Here is an 18200-nt window from a genome sequence, read left to right as displayed (position 1 = left end):
CTTGGGAATATGATTGATATTTTCACTCACCTTGTCACTTATGATGAATATTTTACTACGTTTATGTGAGAAAGCTAAGAAACGGAATAACTCATTCATTACATTATCAAATAATATAAATATGAGAGTTTGTGTTTACGTCTCTTTCCAGTAGAGAGGTTGCCATTTCCCTTCGGCTTCAGTCAAAGAAAGTCACTTTCACTGTTTCTGTGCAAAGAGTTTGTCGACGAAGTATCTGATTTGATGAAATCCTGGCTTTTTTGTGACTTTACCACTAAGAAACGTTTCTGTTGATTTGGCCCATGAGGAGGCATTAAAGTTCATAATCATTTGGAGGTTTGCTGAGCTATCAAGTCTTATCATTTGATTTCTACGTTGTGTTGTTCCTCGACTATATTGTGATTTTGTTTGCCAATGAGGACTATCATTTCCAAAATGGTAATTTACTCAATTTTGATTACTCTAACACAAACAATGTTTGGGAGGTATTAGCTCATGTAACACACACCTGAGACCCCGGTGGCTTTGACACAGGAAGGGAGGGTGGGGAAGCTCTGATTGGTTTCCTCAGGGTTCCGCTTCCAACTTCCCACTCGCACACATTCCCTCACTCCTCCACCCCCCCCCCCCCCCCCCCCCCCCAACACCCCCCCACCCCACCTCAATTCCTTTATGCAGAGCAGCCCAAACTGCAGTTTGATGAAACACATTTGTTTTTCTTAACTCTTGCCGCGCCATCACAGCTACATCTCCAAGGCCTGTCGGTGTAATGTGGCCCAAAAGCAATTGGGTTAATGAGAGGATATATGTGCAAGTGTGGGACTTGACCGGAGGAGCTGTTTTGGTCTGCTCGTGTTATTAGGGAAACCTTTATTATTGTTGCCCTCTAGTGGGAACCATATAATAGGATTACATTTTATTAGAGCCTCACAGCATTACCCAGGCAGCCCCCTCCTCTTGTCTCAATCTCTTCCCCTCACAGTAGTGTCACTCCACTGTCCACTGACGGTGGGACGGGTACATTCGGGGGCTGGAAGTGAAGCCAGCGAGTGAGGCTGCAGGTGATACCATACAACTGGAAATCCTGATGTTTTCTTAGTGACTCTTAATCTCTCCGATTATTCCTGTTAAACAGCAAACTGAAACTGTTTTCATGAGCAGAACAGACTGTGTGCCTTGGTTGCTTTGTAGTGTAAGAACTCCATTGTTGCAGCAGGGCAAGAACATCCAATATGGAAAACTATAACGATAGGGCACAGGCCTGTTGCTGCTGCTAACTGCACAGCACAGCTCCTGTTTCACATAATTGCCATTGTTAAAGTTGAACCTTCCAGGGCCATGCCTGATGGTATGACTTGGACTACACTGTAGCAAAAGAGACATTCTCCAAAGCTAGAATTCATTGTGCCAAAGATAATATTTGATGAGCAGTTCTGGCTAAAACAGTGCAACCCTGCAGGGCAGATTGAGTCAGGCTCTGGAGCAGCTTCAGCACTTTGCCTTATCCATCCCACTCCCTTACATAACCACAGGCCATTAGAGGGGTGTGGCGCGTATAACAGTTATTAATATGGTCCTGCGGCTAAACCGACATGTTTCTCAGTCCATATTGACTTGCAGGGACTGGGTACCCCAATGTCATTCGGTGGGTGCAGGGCCGTCACGGCATGATCGGCAACGCAGGCGATGGCCTGGGGCCCCCGAGCTGAGAGGGGGCCCAGAGAACGGTGAATTACGTTAGTCCACAGCAATTTTGTAGGAACTCCCTTAAATTCTAAGGTCGGCTATGTACAGGACACTGCAATGACAGCATGGTTGGGAACCCCCTAACGAGACCCCATGCCACTAGCTTTCTGCCAAAAGCTTCATAAATTTGGAGGTTTGGTTGAAAACTACAATGTTAACGTGTGTGTGTGTGATGTGCCTGGGATGGTGGGGGTTTGGCTTTTTTTTACAACTTTACAACTTTATTTTTTATTGACAAGTTCCCTTTTGCGTGGCGCCCCCAAGGTCCCTTAAAACACCGAGTGGTTGTAATGGTTGTTGACACGTTTTTTTCTATGTTTTCGCTGCATTAATAGTGGTAGAAAAATAATTTAGGTTCTTTCAGTGTCAAAATGGGGGTGTCAAGACCAGCTTTAAAGGGATATTATGCAACTTTTGATGAACAGTGGCCACTTTGGCCAGAGAAGACTACTGGATAAGGGCAAATGCTGAAAAACAGTATGAGACACAAAGCCAGCAAACTGACTCAGCGATATCCATAAGACCTGTTTCAAGTTTGCTAACATGAGTCAACATGAGCTTGACTGGAGAAGTGAATTAACCTTTTCATTTGTAAAAGGGGGAATGTGTCATGTCTTCCTTCAAAACAAAGGCAGCCTTCATTTCTGTGTTTAAGTTATGGCAGAAAGGATTGGTAATCTAAAGGTTTGAATGGTCGCTCCTTGTTTTTATGTTTGTTATTTTCCACAAACCAACCGAAGTCAGTTTCCATGACATTCAAGCAAGTCAAATAAGTTTTTTCCAGGGCTCCTCTCTCCTTTCTAACTTCTAACCCTATGATGTCATTCACGCTAGGCAGTTTCTGTTCGGGGCATATGCACATCTGCAACCAATCTGGATAATTTGTCCACCAAAATGTGGCGCAGCCAGCCAGTGTTCGTCTGCTGTTGCTGCTGTGGCAGTTGGATCCAAGTAAAAATGTTAACCCCTTCCACAGCAGCATTAGAACAATGTCTTTTTTGGCAGCGAGTATCACACGCATTCAGAACTCTCCGCTGTTTAGTTTCAACAACATCTGATGCCCATTTTAGATACCGAAGTGAGAGGATCCGTCCAGGAACGGCCTCCGTTCGTGTGGAATATGGATAGCATATGGGATTTCCAGGCCTGAAGTGTTCTCCGTTCACTGTAGTCTGTCAGATTACAGACATGGAAATGTGTCCACGAGTGTGTCGTTCTTTGGTAGTTGGGGCTTAAGAGTATGTCGTATCCTCAGTAACCTTGGGAGGCAAATAGCGCCGTGTTAACACTTTAACCCTGTGTTTGTTTTCCCGTGGGACATGCTGATCAAAATGCGGAAAGTTTAATGATCCTGGATCGGAGGGGCAAAGGATAGCTGGCCCTTCTTCAAGAGCAATTCTGTCTATCACCTATAACAGATGCTCTGAGGAGGAAACTCTTTTGATGGGGAGAACTGGAAAATGCTTTTGTTTGAACGCTTGCATTCATCAGTCACCGGTCCCTTGGCACGGCGTTCACTATTTATTTCTTTTCAACACCAAAACAGACTTGGATTCAGCTCTCTCCTCGCATGAACATTTAAATATTCCGTGAATTTGTAAATATTTGTTTCCAAATGACTGCGTTCTCTGTTCTTTCCTTGTGTTCTTTTTTCTGTTTCAATGTTGGGTAGTGTTACAATAACATGTCTAAACTGGTTTTCTTTCATATAGCAAAAGGGAGGGAAAAGTTGATGCTCTCAACAGTAGGGGGCGCAAGAGCAGGCATTTCCGCTGTGTTCTCTCATCTATGGAGTAAGGATAACTGTTGAGGATGTAAAGATATGATCGTGTCAATCTTATGGGCACAACACAACACCTCTGACTCAGAATAATTATGCATGTTCACACGAAGGGATTTCACTAAAAGGAATGTCTTTAAACAAGTGATCCCTTCACTGTCCGCATCCCCTAAGTAATTCTAAAACCCTCAGAAGTGCCTCAATCTTCCTGAAATCATGCATGGTTGAACATTTGAAATGAGCTCGCACATCAGCCTCGGGCACTGATTCAGACTTGATTGGGGCAAGGCGAGCTGAAGTGCTTATTTATACAGCTACGTCACTTGGAGGTGGTCCAACGGGAGGAAAGAGACTGAAAACATTACAAAGGAGAAACTACAGAGTGAGAATTCCATTAAGCACATTCCATTAATTTTAAAAAAAAAAAGTTAATTCCAGGCTAATCAACAAGTTGTCTAATGCACATGCAGGGTGTATGGCATGTGTTTAAGAGGTTAGAGGTTTAAGAGGTTAAGGGAAGAAGGGGGGGGGGGGGATATAAAAAAAAAAAAGGCTCCACCAACAATCTATATAATTATCATCATCTGCTGCTTTTCCTCCCTGGGAAAGAAACACTCCATCCATTTGTAGAAACCGCCCGGGGGAACGTTACATCAAAACTAATCATAACGATTAAAATCAGCTTCTCTGCGAGAGGGAGGCATGAGGCAAGTTGGAGGCAGGAGGAGTGAGGGTGTTGTAAATGCAGAAGAAGGAGAAAAAAAAAATCTTTATTTGATTTTATAAAAACATAAACTCAACAAAGACTGAGGCGCTGCTGCTGTGATGTCTTTGCTCGCAGTTTTATTCTGAAGATGCGTTTAGACTGGGGCAGAGACATGAGCTAATTGTATCCTGATCTCTGCCTTGAGGGGTTTCGGAGCCCTGGAGCAAGTATTCTCTGTATTTTGTTCTGTCTACCTTAGCCAAGCTATTGCATTTCTCACTGGTGTAGGAAGAGAAGCAGATCGTTGGCCAAATCGGAGGGAAAAGGTGCATAAAAAGATACTTTATGCCCCTCTATGTTTCAGGTAAGCGGACATTTATTTGCTTTGCTATTATTTCCGAGGCTGGATGGACTGGGACACAGAGGCGCAGCCGCTTTTACGCATGTGCCAAAGCGATTCGAGCGGTACAGTTCTTATAATATATTTAACCACTTCCTGGCTATTGTTCCTTAGTTGCTGCACACATGTGTGCGCGTGTCTACAACCCACGGGGGCTGCGAACCATCTCGTCTGAACGGACGGAGGATTACAGGGCTACGATCTTGTCTGGAAAACACTCTACTTATCCAGCGTGTGAATGCGCTCCTGGCGCCGCTCGGCTCCGGACACGTCTCCGGCTCCGTGTCGCCGTGCAACTTGCCGCTAACTTACTCGAACCTGCGCACGTCGTCCCCGTGATCGTCTTCGAAGTCACTTTTGTCATGGAGCAGCTCCGCTTCCCGATCGGAGCTGCCCCAGATCTTCTAATGAAAGACGCCATTGTGGAGTAATTTTGCCGCAGGCGTTTTTTTTTTTTTTTTCTTCTTCCTTCTTCCTTCTTCTCCTTATCCTGTAAAACCACGATGTAGCCTTTACACACGCCAATGCAGAATGTGCGAATCATCCTCTAATGCAGGCCGTGGCCGTGTGAGGATAATCTTATTTGCGTAAACGAGCGAAATAGGAGCAAAACCCCGTCCTCTCCTTCGCTCGCTCGGCTCTGTGCGTAATCTGCTCCCAGCCCCGGATGCGAATCGGCAAATAGAGTTTACCAAGTAACAATCTAGAGCCATTTCCTATGCGAGTCGAATATTTGTGTGGATGAATACAAACTTCTCTCCGTAAGTTTAAACTTGAAATGTACATTTCATCCTAAACAAAGCTACAATGAGTATGTTCTGGTTACTAACGTTCCTCACTGCACTGCGGGGAGGATGAGACTTCAAATGGCTTCTTTTTTTTAATATGATAGTACATATACTTAATCAAATCCTCTAAGTTTGTGTCACCTGTGATGAAATCCATGGTCGGTTTCACCGGTTTCGAAATGCGCATGATTGAACGGTGAGACTGAGATTTCTGGTTTTCAGGACCGGTCACTTGATGGCGCTGTAACGACAAAGCCATACTGCTGTACTGTATGTACAGCATCTGGACATCTGTTTCCCATTAAAAACTACATCCAACAAACAGACTGATCTGGTAGGAGACAAAAAATTAATAAGGCAAATCAGTTAGTCTACGTTGCATCAGCACCACACGCCATCCGTTCTGAATTAGAGGTGCCCGACTAAGTTCGGAGCTCATTGGAGAGAAATGCTGCTCTTATTACGTTTCATATAGCGTTTCCTATGTAATGGCCACTCCTGTGCCCTGGGACAGCTCGGCCTGTGCCAGTGAACATGCACCGTCGTCTCCCAACGGCCTGCGGCGTCACACTTCCCTCATCTGTGAGGTCACTGCTACAGTAGCGCCACAAAGAGCGAGTGGACCTACTTGTGATAAAACTCAGGGGGTGATTATGTGCTTGTGTTTAAGACATCAAGTGCCGCTGTGATACGTAACTTGCTTGGATGCAAAACCTTAAAAACTTCCTATGAGATAATCATACATTCCTGACAGAGTCAGGCTCAAGTCCAATCACATGGGTGAATGTGGATTGTCAAACAAACAGAATGGATCACCTTGATCCAGAGGCAATGGCTTAGCTGGATATTATATTTTCACTTTTGCAGGCAGGTCAGCAAAGTCTATTTACACTGGTTACCTTTTTTTCTTTCTTTCTGGGCAACTCCCATATACTTATAGAGCCCCTGCTGCTTTTGAGAAATACAACCAGCTTTAAACTGTGACTTGTAAGTTTCACATGTTTTCAAGCCACAGGCAACGTTATACATATCTCCATAGTCAACAAAGTTTTGTACTATAAGTTCATTCATAAAATGCAGGCCTTTTTAAACATAAACAAGATCGGGATTTAATGTTTGTCCACGTGGCAGAGTGGGAAGAGGAAACGTGGCACAAATGTGCAAAGTCGTAGCATTGGTTTGCAGCTTTGATAATTCACCAGATAATGACTAATGTTCATTTCTAAAAAGTCGCACACCCCTGATACGACCACCAGCCTACAATATTTGCACAGGCCTCTTTGTTATGAGTCTCTCTCTTTCTTTTTTCTTTTACAATCCAGTCGACAGTGACTGAAGTTAACCCGAAGTCTGTAGTTGTCTGTGTGTGGACATTTGAAACAAATGGCCGAGGGCACCAAAGCAGAGACAACCCATCCAGATTATGTAAATACCAGTCTGCCTGCCTCAAACTGAATGTTAATGCTCTGATCTGAAATGCTAATTGTGTCTTGTGCGATGTGTGGAAACACTGAAGAGCTGCATTGTGGGACGGAATATTTGCTAGCCAGTTTGTTGTATAGGCTGATCCCTCCCAACAGGCCCTTTCCATTATCGCAATGACAGACAGCATTAAAAGCCTGTGTTGTACTAGCGATCGGACAAGAAACGCAGCGTTTGTTTCTCAAAACATGCAGGAAGAAATCAGCATGCCACTGAAAGACCACTGGTGGAAAACAATAGGAGTATGTCCTGAGTATACTCGCACTGTCTGATGTAGATTTGTTCGTGCAACACAATTACACAAGCTGAATAAACGGGCAAATGCCCCGAACACAACCTGGTCACAGGGGAGACTTTCTGTGCCAAATGCAAAATGGCAACAGGTAGGAAAAGATTTGGTGCGGAGGATCTGCTGTGAACATCTGATGGCTGATACATGGGCATCAACGATGACGCCTGTGCTGCAGTGACCTCTGAACTGTCCTTGGGAGGAAAGTGTAAAAAGGCAGTGATGTGCACATGCGTCCGAGAAAAAGAAAGGTCCACGACACGTGTAATCTTTACTTCCACCAACTCGGGATGATTTTGTGATACAAGAGCACATTCCCACAACACGCTACCCCGCACCACCTCACGGCCGCCCCGCCGCCCGTTCCCTTTCACTCCTTCTTCTCCTTCTCCCCTGCAATTTTCCATAATGCCTTACAGATTTTACACTCAATCCACCTTTGCGATGACAAGGCTTTGAGGAAATCCAATTCCACCAAGCTGTTTTCAGAACTTACTCTCCACAGGCACACACTCGCTTCTCACACTCAAACTCACTCTCCCTCACACACACACAGACACACAGACACACACACACCACCACATCTCCACAAATTAGTCAGGGAACAAATTACCTGCATTCTGAGTGTGATCCCACGCACTTTGCCGGCTGCCTTACACAGGTCCCCTTTTGAAGAGCAGCCATGTGATTTCTCTCTCTTTTGCCCTGCAGGCCCCTTTGCCTTCTGCGAGGGATTCTGGAGTTGAATTTTAAAACTATGTATGGCTGCTGCCTGCGCTTATCAGCGCGTGCACAAGCGGCATGCAAATCAGACCAGGATCACACACCGCATTGGAGGCCTACACTCAAAGGCAAGCTTAATTGCTAATTGGGTATCTAGGTGTGAAACTCACACTGCCAATGAGAAGCAGGAGTGTGGATGTTTTAAGGCCAGTGGTTGAACTAATTAATTTTAATCTGAATGTTATTAAAAATTGTGGATTCCCTGCATTTTCTGTGAAAACAGCCCAGGAGAGTGCAGTGGCATTACTTTTGACAGCAATTGGACATGTTGTGGTCTGGTTTGTTACTCCATGATGTCATTGGTGTGGTGGGTTTGCTGTGCCGATGTGGTCATCGGTTATTACACAGTCACTAAAGTTTGTCGAGCAAACGGGAGACTGATCCCTCTGTCTCCTCTGAGGGGCAGATGTTTTTTCGGACGCATGTGATCTGGTGCTGGAGATGTGATGTTTCTTTGTGCTCTTTGGTTATAAATATTCTGTGTAAATGATGAAAAGATTGTTTTTGGCTTTCAAGTACACATTTAAAGTGCGGCCGAGTCACTGACAGCACCATCACAGGGGGCTTTTTGTGTGATGGGAAGGATCATGATCAGTCAGGTGGCGTGGGAATGACATGTGCATGTTTGTGGATGGAAGGTATAAGGGGCATTTTCTTTTCTTTTTTGGTCCAGGTGCTTGAGAGAGGTCAGCCACAGCTTTGGTTTTTACCAGTGTCTGAGTGTTGTACTTTTGTGGGACATGTTGTGTTGAGGGGGGGGGGAGCGAAAAGTGCTGCTTGAACACTGCTCCAAAAAAAAAAAAAAGGGCAAAGGTCCAGATGTGCGCGCTGACCCGACTCCCTCAGCCAGACGGGTCGCATCCAGTCGAGGCAGCATTTGGTTTATTCCGAGAAAAAAAAAAAAATGCGACACTCATACCTGCCGCTGAAACAGCGACAGCCCAGAAGAGCCGCGGGCGCCACAATGCTAATGTCGTCGGGGGCTTTGACTTCTCCCAGCCATTGCGAAGACGCAGCTCCGCGCGACAGCCACGGTCTCCCGCGCTCCGAGCCGGCAACCGCTCGCAACTGTCCCGCTCCACATCTGGCAGGTGTGTTCACGGGCAGACAGGCAGACAGACACGCAGACAGACACGCAGACAGAGAGACCGAGAGGTGGGGGAGAGACAAACGAGCTTACCGCGTCACATTTTGTTCACCTTTTTAAGTCTGCGCGCAAATGGACGAAACGGACATCATGGACCTGACGCATCAGAAAGCGAGAAAGCGACCGCGTCCAATCAGCTCCGCGGACGAGTCCGTGCACGCGTCCCTCAAGCGGCTCCCGATCCGAGCGGCGGAGTGCAGGGAGCCCGCCCTGATGTACGCCGTGCGGGGAGAGCCCGTGCCCGCCGCGTCCCTCAAGCAGAATGACCACTCGCTGACTTCGTCTCCGACCGCAGTGATGCCGGCGCAGGTAAACGCGTAAAAACGCGTAAAAACGCGTAAAAGAGGTTTTTTTTTTGGTTTTTTGGTTTTGTTTGGAGGATCGGAGTGATAATAGGGCCGTGTCGAAGTCAGTGCGAGTGAGAGTACGATCCGTCTTCCTGCTGTCCTCACGAATGTGTGTGTGTGTATGTGTGTGTGCGCACTTCATCGTCACGTTATTTCAGTATCACGCACGAACAGTCCTCTGCCCTCTCCAAGTCGTTTTCGGCACATGTTTGTGACGACTTAACCTAGTAATCCTCAGTAAATGAGATGTTACAAGCACTTTTCATTTTTCCTCCCATCTTCACCCGGGGTCTGAAACTTTTTTTTTTCTGTTCGAAAGGGGGGGGGTTAAAGTAATATTCTTCTGAGAGCTTAACAGAAATTGCCCGCTAATGGTGTTTGTAGGTTAACAGGAGACTGTTTCTCCAAATCCTATTACAGTATTCAAATCAAGAGTCATTATTGCTAATTTTCCAAGACTGTGAGATTGATGATCCGAACTAATTTGGTTTTTGGAGATTGTGGCCCACAGGAGTGGATGCATGTGCTCCCAAGGCAACATCCAGGTCAAGGTCAGGCTGCTCCAACTTGCAGAGTAAAAAAAAAAACAAAAAAACTTCCTTTTACAACCTTGAATGTGGAGCGTTATATACAGCACGAAAAAAAAAAAGTACATTTATACATTTTCAATGCTGATGATAAACTCCCAGGTGGTTGTTGTTAAAGTGTCTTTGATTCGCCGCAGACGGACGGAGTTCGATGCATCCTTCCATCAGTCAAACCTACACGTCATAATAACATTTTCTCCCTTGTGTTGTTTGAAACAGGATCATCGCTCCAGCATGTCCAGGCCGATGATCACACGGTCGCCAGTGTCTCCTTTGAGTAACCAGGGCATCCCCGCACCTGCACAACTCACCAAGTCCAATGCCCCTGTGCACATCGATGTCGGTGGACACATGTACACCAGCAGTCTGGCCACCTTAACAAAATTCCCAGAATCCCGGTGAGTATCTACTACCATGCCTGAGTGCATCCCAAGAGTGTTGCGGAGATAGAGTTTGTGTTTTGGCCACTAGCGGATGTTTAAGTCTCGTGGCATGCTTCTATCCAGAACTGAAATTGTGAAAGATTGTAGGGAGTTCAAGTCAGAATTGTGTCACTGTGTCATGTTTGGTGTTTAATGTCATCTCTTCAAATGACAAAAACATCTCATGGTTGCATTTTGCAATATTTTTTTTAATAAAATCTCCACATAGCTCCCATCAGTTGCTTTTAAGATCTGTCAGGCAGTATCACAAAATGTCTCCTTGTCAAGTAGATGAACCCACAGTTACTTTGAACGGTAAACAATTTGTAAGGAGCTTCAAGTGCAGAACGCAGCGCTCAGACAAAAGCAAATTGGTTATTCTGACAGATGTCACAGCAGCAGTAAAGGGCCAAAGGGCATGGGGCCATCTGGAGGCTGCGAGGCTGCACTGTCGCTCCGAGCTCAGGCCCGAGGGTGACTGGCACACTGCCCAGGGCAAACTAACTACCAGCTGGCCCTGACCTCTCCAGACCACCTCTGCTCTTAATCTTTTCCTTTCTTTGTCTGTCTTTCCTTCTCTCTGTACCCCCCCTCCTTCTGTCTTTCTTTCTATCCCTCTTCCTTCCTGTTTGATTCATGTATTGAGCTTCATAAGTGTGTGCACGTCTGTACAAAGGTGTAAAAAAACATTTCAGAGGGCGAGAAGAGTCACTCCCCTTTGCAAATACACATTTCTTCTTCCACTGTATCTTTTTGTACCCTCTTTTCCTGTTCTCTCTTTACACAGGGTGCATGACACACACAAACACACACACACACACACTCACACACAAGCTCCAGAGTAGCACTCTAGAGATCGTCTTTTAAATAATGTAATTAACTTTTTTGTTAATGTTTGTCCCTCTTCCCTCCCTCCCTCTCCTTTCTGTCTCACCTGCCACCCTTCCCGTCTCTGTGGGTAGAATCGGTCGCCTCTTTGATGGCACAGAGCCTATAGTCCTGGACAGCCTGAAGCAGCACTACTTCATTGACAGGGATGGACACATGTTCCGCTACATCCTCAACTTCCTCAGGACGTCCAAGCTCCTCATCCCAGATGACTTCAAAGTGAGTGGATGTCCATCCTAGAACCTGTAAATTCCCATCAGCCAGTCAGCACTCCTACAACTTCAAGCACACAAAATGAATGCTAAGGCTGTGGATTGCCTTTGGTCACTGGTCCCCCTTGAATTGCTGAAAACAGTTCCCATGCTGGAGACAAAATATGAGGTCTCTTCCAAACAAAGCTCAATCATGACACATTCACTCATCACGGGATGCAGCTTGCTCCCCTCCGGCTATCAGCAGCCAAAGATTCTTTGAGATATGTAAGGAAAGAAAGAAGCTTGAACTAAGACAAGTGAATAAATGCCGTGGCACCAGTGACCACATTGCATGTGTTACATTTCTCCCTCGCTCTATGTCCTCGTGCCAATTGTCCATCCAGGGTTGAGTCTCACTGTATGTGACACATTAGCATTCCCTCTTTTTTACTCTTACATTTACTCAGTAATTACTTCGCTTGCCCTGGGAGAAAACAAATAACCACATTATCTGATGGACTGCCCACAGTGTGACTCAATCACTGGAAAGTATGTCAGCTAAAATAAGCAAAGACAAAAGACAGGCTCAAGTTCACGCTAAGGCCACGTTCACATCGGGTAGATTTTGGAGCGGAGCAAGAGAAAATTTGAATGTGCGATGTTAGGCCCTGCAGTCCTGCGGGTAAAGGATCCCCTCCTCTACCCCACGCAGCCCTGTGTTACATGTCGCACTACATCTCCTCTACTCAGTATATTTTGTAATTTTCTGTGAAAGGTGTCTTGGCTAGGGTTCATTTCTCGTTCATGTAGAACAGTGGTTTCAAACTCCTTTGTTGTTCCCTTTTTGGTTCGGATGCACGGATAGAAAGGAAGTCCCAACCGTAAAAACCTATTGAGTCATTCTGTTTTGGGGTTATTTTTTTTATGTGGCAACAAGATGCTTTCAACTGCAATTCAGTGTATTGTAACTTGCAATCCAGGGGATGTATCTTTGAACAATATTATGTAAATTTGAAAATGTTATTACTGGAAAGTTTAAAGGAGTCCCTGAGCTTTTCCGCCAAAAAAAATCAGTCTGAATATTTATTATGACATATTGATTCAATTTTAATTGATACGTCCTTATATTATGTTGAAAAATATTTTCTTTGGACGTATCGTTTCAGTGTTTATCTCAAGACCCAGGACATTATTATTTAGTAATTTTTTGTCTTATTAGACTTAGTTAACTAGAGACGGTATAGAGCTGCCAGGAAAGGGGAGAGAAATAACCTTGAAACCACCAAGAAGCCCAAACCTGTTCAAGTTGACTTGGTATAAATGGTAAAAATTTGTGTAAACAGAACCATAATATCAAGCTACATGTTTTAGAATTCTAATCACATTCTTGGTAAGAGCAGATACTCACACACTTCCTTTCTCTTCAGGACTACAGTCTGCTGTACGAGGAGGCACGGTACTTCCAGCTGCAGCCCATGCTTGCGGAGCTGGAGCGCTGGCGCCAGGACCAGGATCTGAGTCGGGTGTCACGCCCCTGCGAGTGTTTGGTGGTGCGCGTTGCACCCGACCTGGGCGAGAGAATCACGCTCAGCGGTGACAAGGCCCTGATTGAAGACGTGTTCCCGGAGATCGGTGACGTCATGTGCAACTCTGTCAATGCCGGCTGGAACCATGACTCCACGCACGTCATCCGCTTCCCACTCAATGGGTACTGCCACCTCAACTCTGTCCAGGTAATGGGACATTTGGGCTGTGTGAGGTCATTTATACTGTTTCTTAATATGTATAAACACCCATAGGTTATATGAAATAGTAAAGATAGTCAAGATGTTTCTATAGGTTTTTCCATTCGATCGTATGCCCAAGGAATCGACTCAAGTCCTGATCTCTTCATTCAGCTTCTTTTCATCTGCTGTTATACTGTAGACTTTTCAAATGTTCCGTATGTCTGATTGCAAAATCGTATCTTTTTTAAATCTAATCAAATCACAAGAACAGCCTTGCAGAAAAATAAGCTCTTTGATGAGTTCATCAAAGCATCAGTTTAGAAACCATAATTACACAAGTCTGCCACCATCTTTACTTCTCTGTGACTGGAATGATGATTTTGGCTCTGGAGCTGGTGAATAGTCAGCTACAGTTGTTAGCTACATAAAACGACCCTCACATCTTTCCCAATTGCCTTCTGTTTTTCCAGGAAAAACATTTACAATTAAACCTTTATGTCATTTGGAGTGTTTGAAACTGTCAAAGTTAAGTGGGCATCAGTGGCAACCTGCTAAAAATGGACCATAAAGTGGTGAATTGTAGACTTCATCCATTTTACCTTTTTTAAAGAAAATGCATATCCCGCCATTTAGACATTGCACCCGGCCAATATTGTGAGTCTGATAATATTACAATTAATTATTCAGTCACATGAATGTGCAAACTGGGGTAAAACATTTTGACAGCAAGTGGAAATAAGGAATTCAGGATGAAGTTAATGTGAGGTGATGCCCCCAGGCAATATGTTAGAAAAGTTTTAAAAAGTTATATAAGTAGCCCTGCTGTATGAGGAGACATTCTTTATTGTTGTCTTGATTAAAAGTTTTTCTAGGGAAGTTATTTCTAAAACTATAACTGATGTTGAAGTATTTCACGATTCAAAATTTGGATCTTTAAATAGGTTAATTTTAAGGACTTAAGGCCAAAGACGGCCACATTTATACTGGATATAAAGGATTAAATATTATCCAAAATTCTAGGCCAAACCATACTTGTAAACCTACAACAGGACTGTAAAAAGAAAACTTATATCAGTAAACTTTATATATTCAGTATGTATTTGGCAATATTGTATTTCTGTAATTATATATTGACACTCCCCTAATTCATTGATGGTAAAGTCCTCTGATATGCATCAATAAATGAGGGACGAGGGGCATATTTAAAAAGATTTCACAATGATTTGGACGGTGTCTCCATATGAGGAAATCAAATTTCCATCTTCTTCCCAAAAACACACAAACAAGCCCGCCTCTGAAGAGTGTGAGTCGTGGAGAGCGAGCAAGAGAGTGAGCATGCTCCCTGGCAGGTTGTCCCCAGGCAGGGCCCATAATCCTGTTTGGTTATTAAAGCACGCCGGCGGTGGATGCTGTATCTGCGGCTAATGGAGGCAGGGCGGGGGTTTCGAGAGAAGGAAGGGGTGCATAGAAAGCTGCCAGCAGTAGGGGGACCTTTGTAGTTTTGGCGGAGGCTTGGGCCTGGGGGCTGCGGGAGAAATGGGGAGAGGGGGTTTTGCTGAGCAGCCCACACTGAGCCAAGTGGCAGAGAGAAAGCCTCACTGCTCCCTGGGGCCTCTTCGATGGAATGTGATCCTACAGCCCCCCTGGACACGTCTGTAGATGTCTGCAAGGCTGCAAGATCAGGAACAGCTATATAGAAACACACACACACACACACACACACACACACACACACACACACACACACAATCACACACACATACACAGAGGGAGAGGGAGAGAAACACATATACACCAGAAAACAATGAAATAAGAGGCTCTTGCTTTTGTGGAAGTCTCATCCAAATGCCCCTCACAAGGCCGTATGTCGCTGCAGCTCACTCCCGAAGCTGCTTCCAGTGCTCGGCTTAGCACTAAGTCAGCAGCATGTAAGTGGAGGAGATTCAGGTTATTCTGTGCTTTCCAGTTTTGTAGTAATCAACTTAAGGACAGAGGATAGAGTGATGTTTTTGCACCACCACGGCTATGTTGTTATGCAGACTGGCATCTGGATGACCAGGTTGACACTGACCATCGAAGGATAAACGAGTAAGAATCATCCATCACTCGATGGTGATTCTTCCCCCTCTATAATTGTTTTTGCCGCTGACATCTACATCCCTCTTTACCTTCCCGCCTTCTTTTAGGTTCTAGAGCGCCTCCAGCAACGCGGCTTCGAGATCGCTGGCTCCTGCGGTGGGGGCGTGGACTCATCCCAATTCAGCGAGTACGTCCTGAGGAGGGAACTGAGGAGGACAGGTCACCGAGGACCCAATTCAAACAGGATAAAGCAGGAGCAGCTGGACTAGAATCCTCCAAAGCAGTAGGGGATGCTAGACTTTTCTGTGGCAGCCAAATGCTCGATGCTGCAGAGCTCTGTGGACTCTGTTTTTCTTTGTTTCCTTGTTGATGTTTTTGTTTTCTTAAACTAAGAACCATCTAGAGAATTAAAAAAAGAAAAAAGAAAAAAAAAAAGAGAGAGATGCAACAGGAGATTTTTTTTGCCATAAGAAGATACAAGACATTTGATAAGTTTGAGATTGCAAGGACATTTGTGATTGTCTAGGCCCCATAGAACAATTTAAAAAGGATTTATATACGCTGGACCCCCCAAATAAAGTTTGTTTTAAAACTTGCAACCTACATTAGGTTGAATATGATTTCTATTATACCCATATAAATTAAAAAGGCTTTTATCGCTTACGTAGTATGTTGCATAGCTTATCACCAGTGACTTGGTTTTGTTGTCTCACTGGCAATTTGGCTGTTTGAGAGTGTTCTTATCCCTCGCTGTATAAAGGTCATTAATGTGTTACAGTACAGAATGTCTCAGTTGTCAAAAACAGTTTCAACAAAGCATCTATTTTCAACAATTAACATGATGTTGAATATTGTGATACAAATGAAGTGGGGTTGTTTTTTTTTAAACTTTAATAGAAGTGATTTTATCAGACTATGTCATTAAACATTGTTTACATTAGTATCATCAAAATTTAGCATCAAAGACCATTCATACGCAGTAAAGAAAATGATTTAGTACATTACTATGTCACAGCATTTGCCTCATTGGGGAGTGTGAACAACTAACCGCTTGGGAATTATTTAATTGGATCATAATATTCCTCTGAGTGATGACCTGTAATTTTTTTCATTGTACATGTGTTTGTGTTTTTTTACATTGACTCTTTTTAAAGCAAATGTGTTGCCTCAGACATGACTGAACGGATTAAAAGCTTATTGTACTACCCACTCCATGATCACTTTTACTTATAGCACATATTGATATGAAGTTGGATAAAAAAGTATTTCTAAGATGACTGACCCACCTACGCTCCCTAGATTTGAGTAAAGAGGAATGTAGCAAAAAATAAGTGAAATAAATCTCAATCTCAGTTGTCATGGTGTCTGTTCGCTGTTTTTACATTGCTTTAGGGACTGCTTTCACATTTGCTATGCCTGCCCCGTGCTACATTTGAAGCACGGTGGTTAGATAGCATTCCTTAAACTTGAATTTACTGCATCCACCCTACTTCTGAAGATTCTCTCCAGCATCCTCAATGTGTTCAGTGGCAAGAAGTCTTGAGAAATCTTTTACATCATGTAGTGTTTCAGCCCTCCACAACCAGAGGTAAAGCCAACTTCACCACAGCAATATTGCACCTTGGAGGATTTATGCTGGTGCATCAGTGACGACTTGGGGCACTCTTTACTTAGTTATATTGAATAGAGACGACTTCTCCACGCAAGTCCTGTCAGTTGTGCTTCCTCACATCCCTGCAGGGCCAAAATCCAAAGTGAAATCCCACACGGAGCCCTGACGTCTTCATCGCTTTTGGCGGAATCTCCACTTACTTTGGCTATCCACGGTTTATGCTATACGTCTCCCTTTCAGGCCTCTCTGCCCTAGATTCCCCCTTTGACTGACTGTTATTCTCATAGGCTAGAGGTGCAGATCCAAGAGGTGTGTGATGCGAGTGGCACACGCCGATGCTTTGCTGTCAATCATACAATCAAAATTCCCCGCGCCTGTGCAATTAAGGAGTATTTGTGGAGCGGGTGTCAAACACATCGACTCTCAGCTTAAACCATTTGAGTTGGAAGAATTAAGTCAAGAGCAACATTCAAGTGTTCACGGCAATGATGAGGAATATTTTCTAATTGAATCCTATCACAACTAAACCCACAATCACTAGCCATTTCTTTTTAATCTCCACAAATGTTCCGTCTGATATTTCAAATAAGCAAAAATACAACCTGATGAGTATTTAGAGAATGCTTCTTTCAACATTGTCCAAGAATTTTCCAGGAATGGTTTAAGAATTTAAGAAATTCACTTTTTGCTCTCTTGCCTCGAGGTTAAATGAGAAGTCGGTGTCGCACTCATGCTTGACCAATGAATATGAGCACCTCTGCGTATTAGCATGTTATATCTTGTTTGCTTAATGTATGCAACAATTGAATGTAAAAACAACAGGTTGTGGTTTAAACAACAGACTCTTTCTTGCTCGGGCGTAGTGGTTTGCTGGCTCGCACGCAGCCAAACTTGTTTCCCCTGTTTCCAGTCTTTGCCCAGAGACAAATGAACTGGCTGCTGGTTGTAGCTAAACATTTATGACAAACGGTATCGACTCTCTCATCGAACTCCTGGCAAGACAGTGAATAGCCGCATTTCCCCAAATTCTATCAGTACAAAGTAGCACTGATTTTAGAATGAAAATGATTATCATAGTGAAGATACACATCTAGCTACTTAGCCTAGTTGGATGGCAGTAAAAAATAGCCAACGTTTTCTTAAAATAAAAATACTGTCGTGAATGGTGTTGGACAAAAAAAGAAAGAACATGTGTTTAGTTTAATATTCATCAGTACTTTTTT

The 18200-nt window shown here is 44.1% G+C and overlaps 1 protein-coding gene across 4 annotated transcripts; it reads left to right on the top strand.

Annotated features, from left to right (window-relative positions):
* The first annotated feature begins 4171 nt into the window (after window positions 1-4171).
* Window positions 4172-16722, top strand: kctd1 (potassium channel tetramerization domain containing 1). Of its 4 annotated transcripts, none has more exons than XM_035635312.2 (6): window positions 4172-4233; window positions 4521-4596; window positions 10275-10453; window positions 11440-11584; window positions 12987-13292; window positions 15473-16722. In XM_035635312.2, exons 2-6 carry the CDS (start codon window positions 4588-4590, stop codon window positions 15632-15634), a joined length of 801 nt encoding a protein of 266 aa, XP_035491205.1. In that variant the 5' UTR covers window positions 4172-4233; window positions 4521-4587; the 3' UTR covers window positions 15635-16722. The 4 variants fall into 4 exon arrangements, with proteins under 4 accessions (XP_035491205.1, XP_035491204.1, XP_035491206.1 ...); XM_035635309.2 differs by lacking the exons at window positions 4172-4233; window positions 4521-4596 and adding exons at window positions 8786-9065; window positions 9183-9430; XM_035635311.2 differs by lacking the exon at window positions 4172-4233 and having other exon boundaries at window positions 4255-4596.
* Window positions 16723-18200: the final 1478 nt, after the last annotated feature.

Source organism: Scophthalmus maximus, chromosome 5, assembly GCF_022379125.1.
Source record: "Scophthalmus maximus strain ysfricsl-2021 chromosome 5, ASM2237912v1, whole genome shotgun sequence".
In the NCBI taxonomy this organism is placed as follows: domain Eukaryota; kingdom Metazoa; phylum Chordata; class Actinopteri; order Pleuronectiformes; family Scophthalmidae; genus Scophthalmus; species Scophthalmus maximus.
Note: the sequence above shows the minus strand (reverse complement) of the source record. Positions and strands in the feature narration are given on the sequence as shown.

Coding starts and splice junctions, on each gene's coding strand:
- kctd1 (XM_035635309.2), top strand. CDS start 8,879: ATGCGACACTCATACCTGCCGCTGAAACAGCGACAGCCCAGAAGAGCC. Junction 9,431..10,274: donor CCGCAGTGATGCCGGCGCAG/GTAAACGCGTAA, acceptor TGTTTGAAACAG/GATCATCGCTCCAGCATGTC. Junction 11,585..12,986: donor TCATCCCAGATGACTTCAAA/GTGAGTGGATGT, acceptor CTTTCTCTTCAG/GACTACAGTCTGCTGTACGA.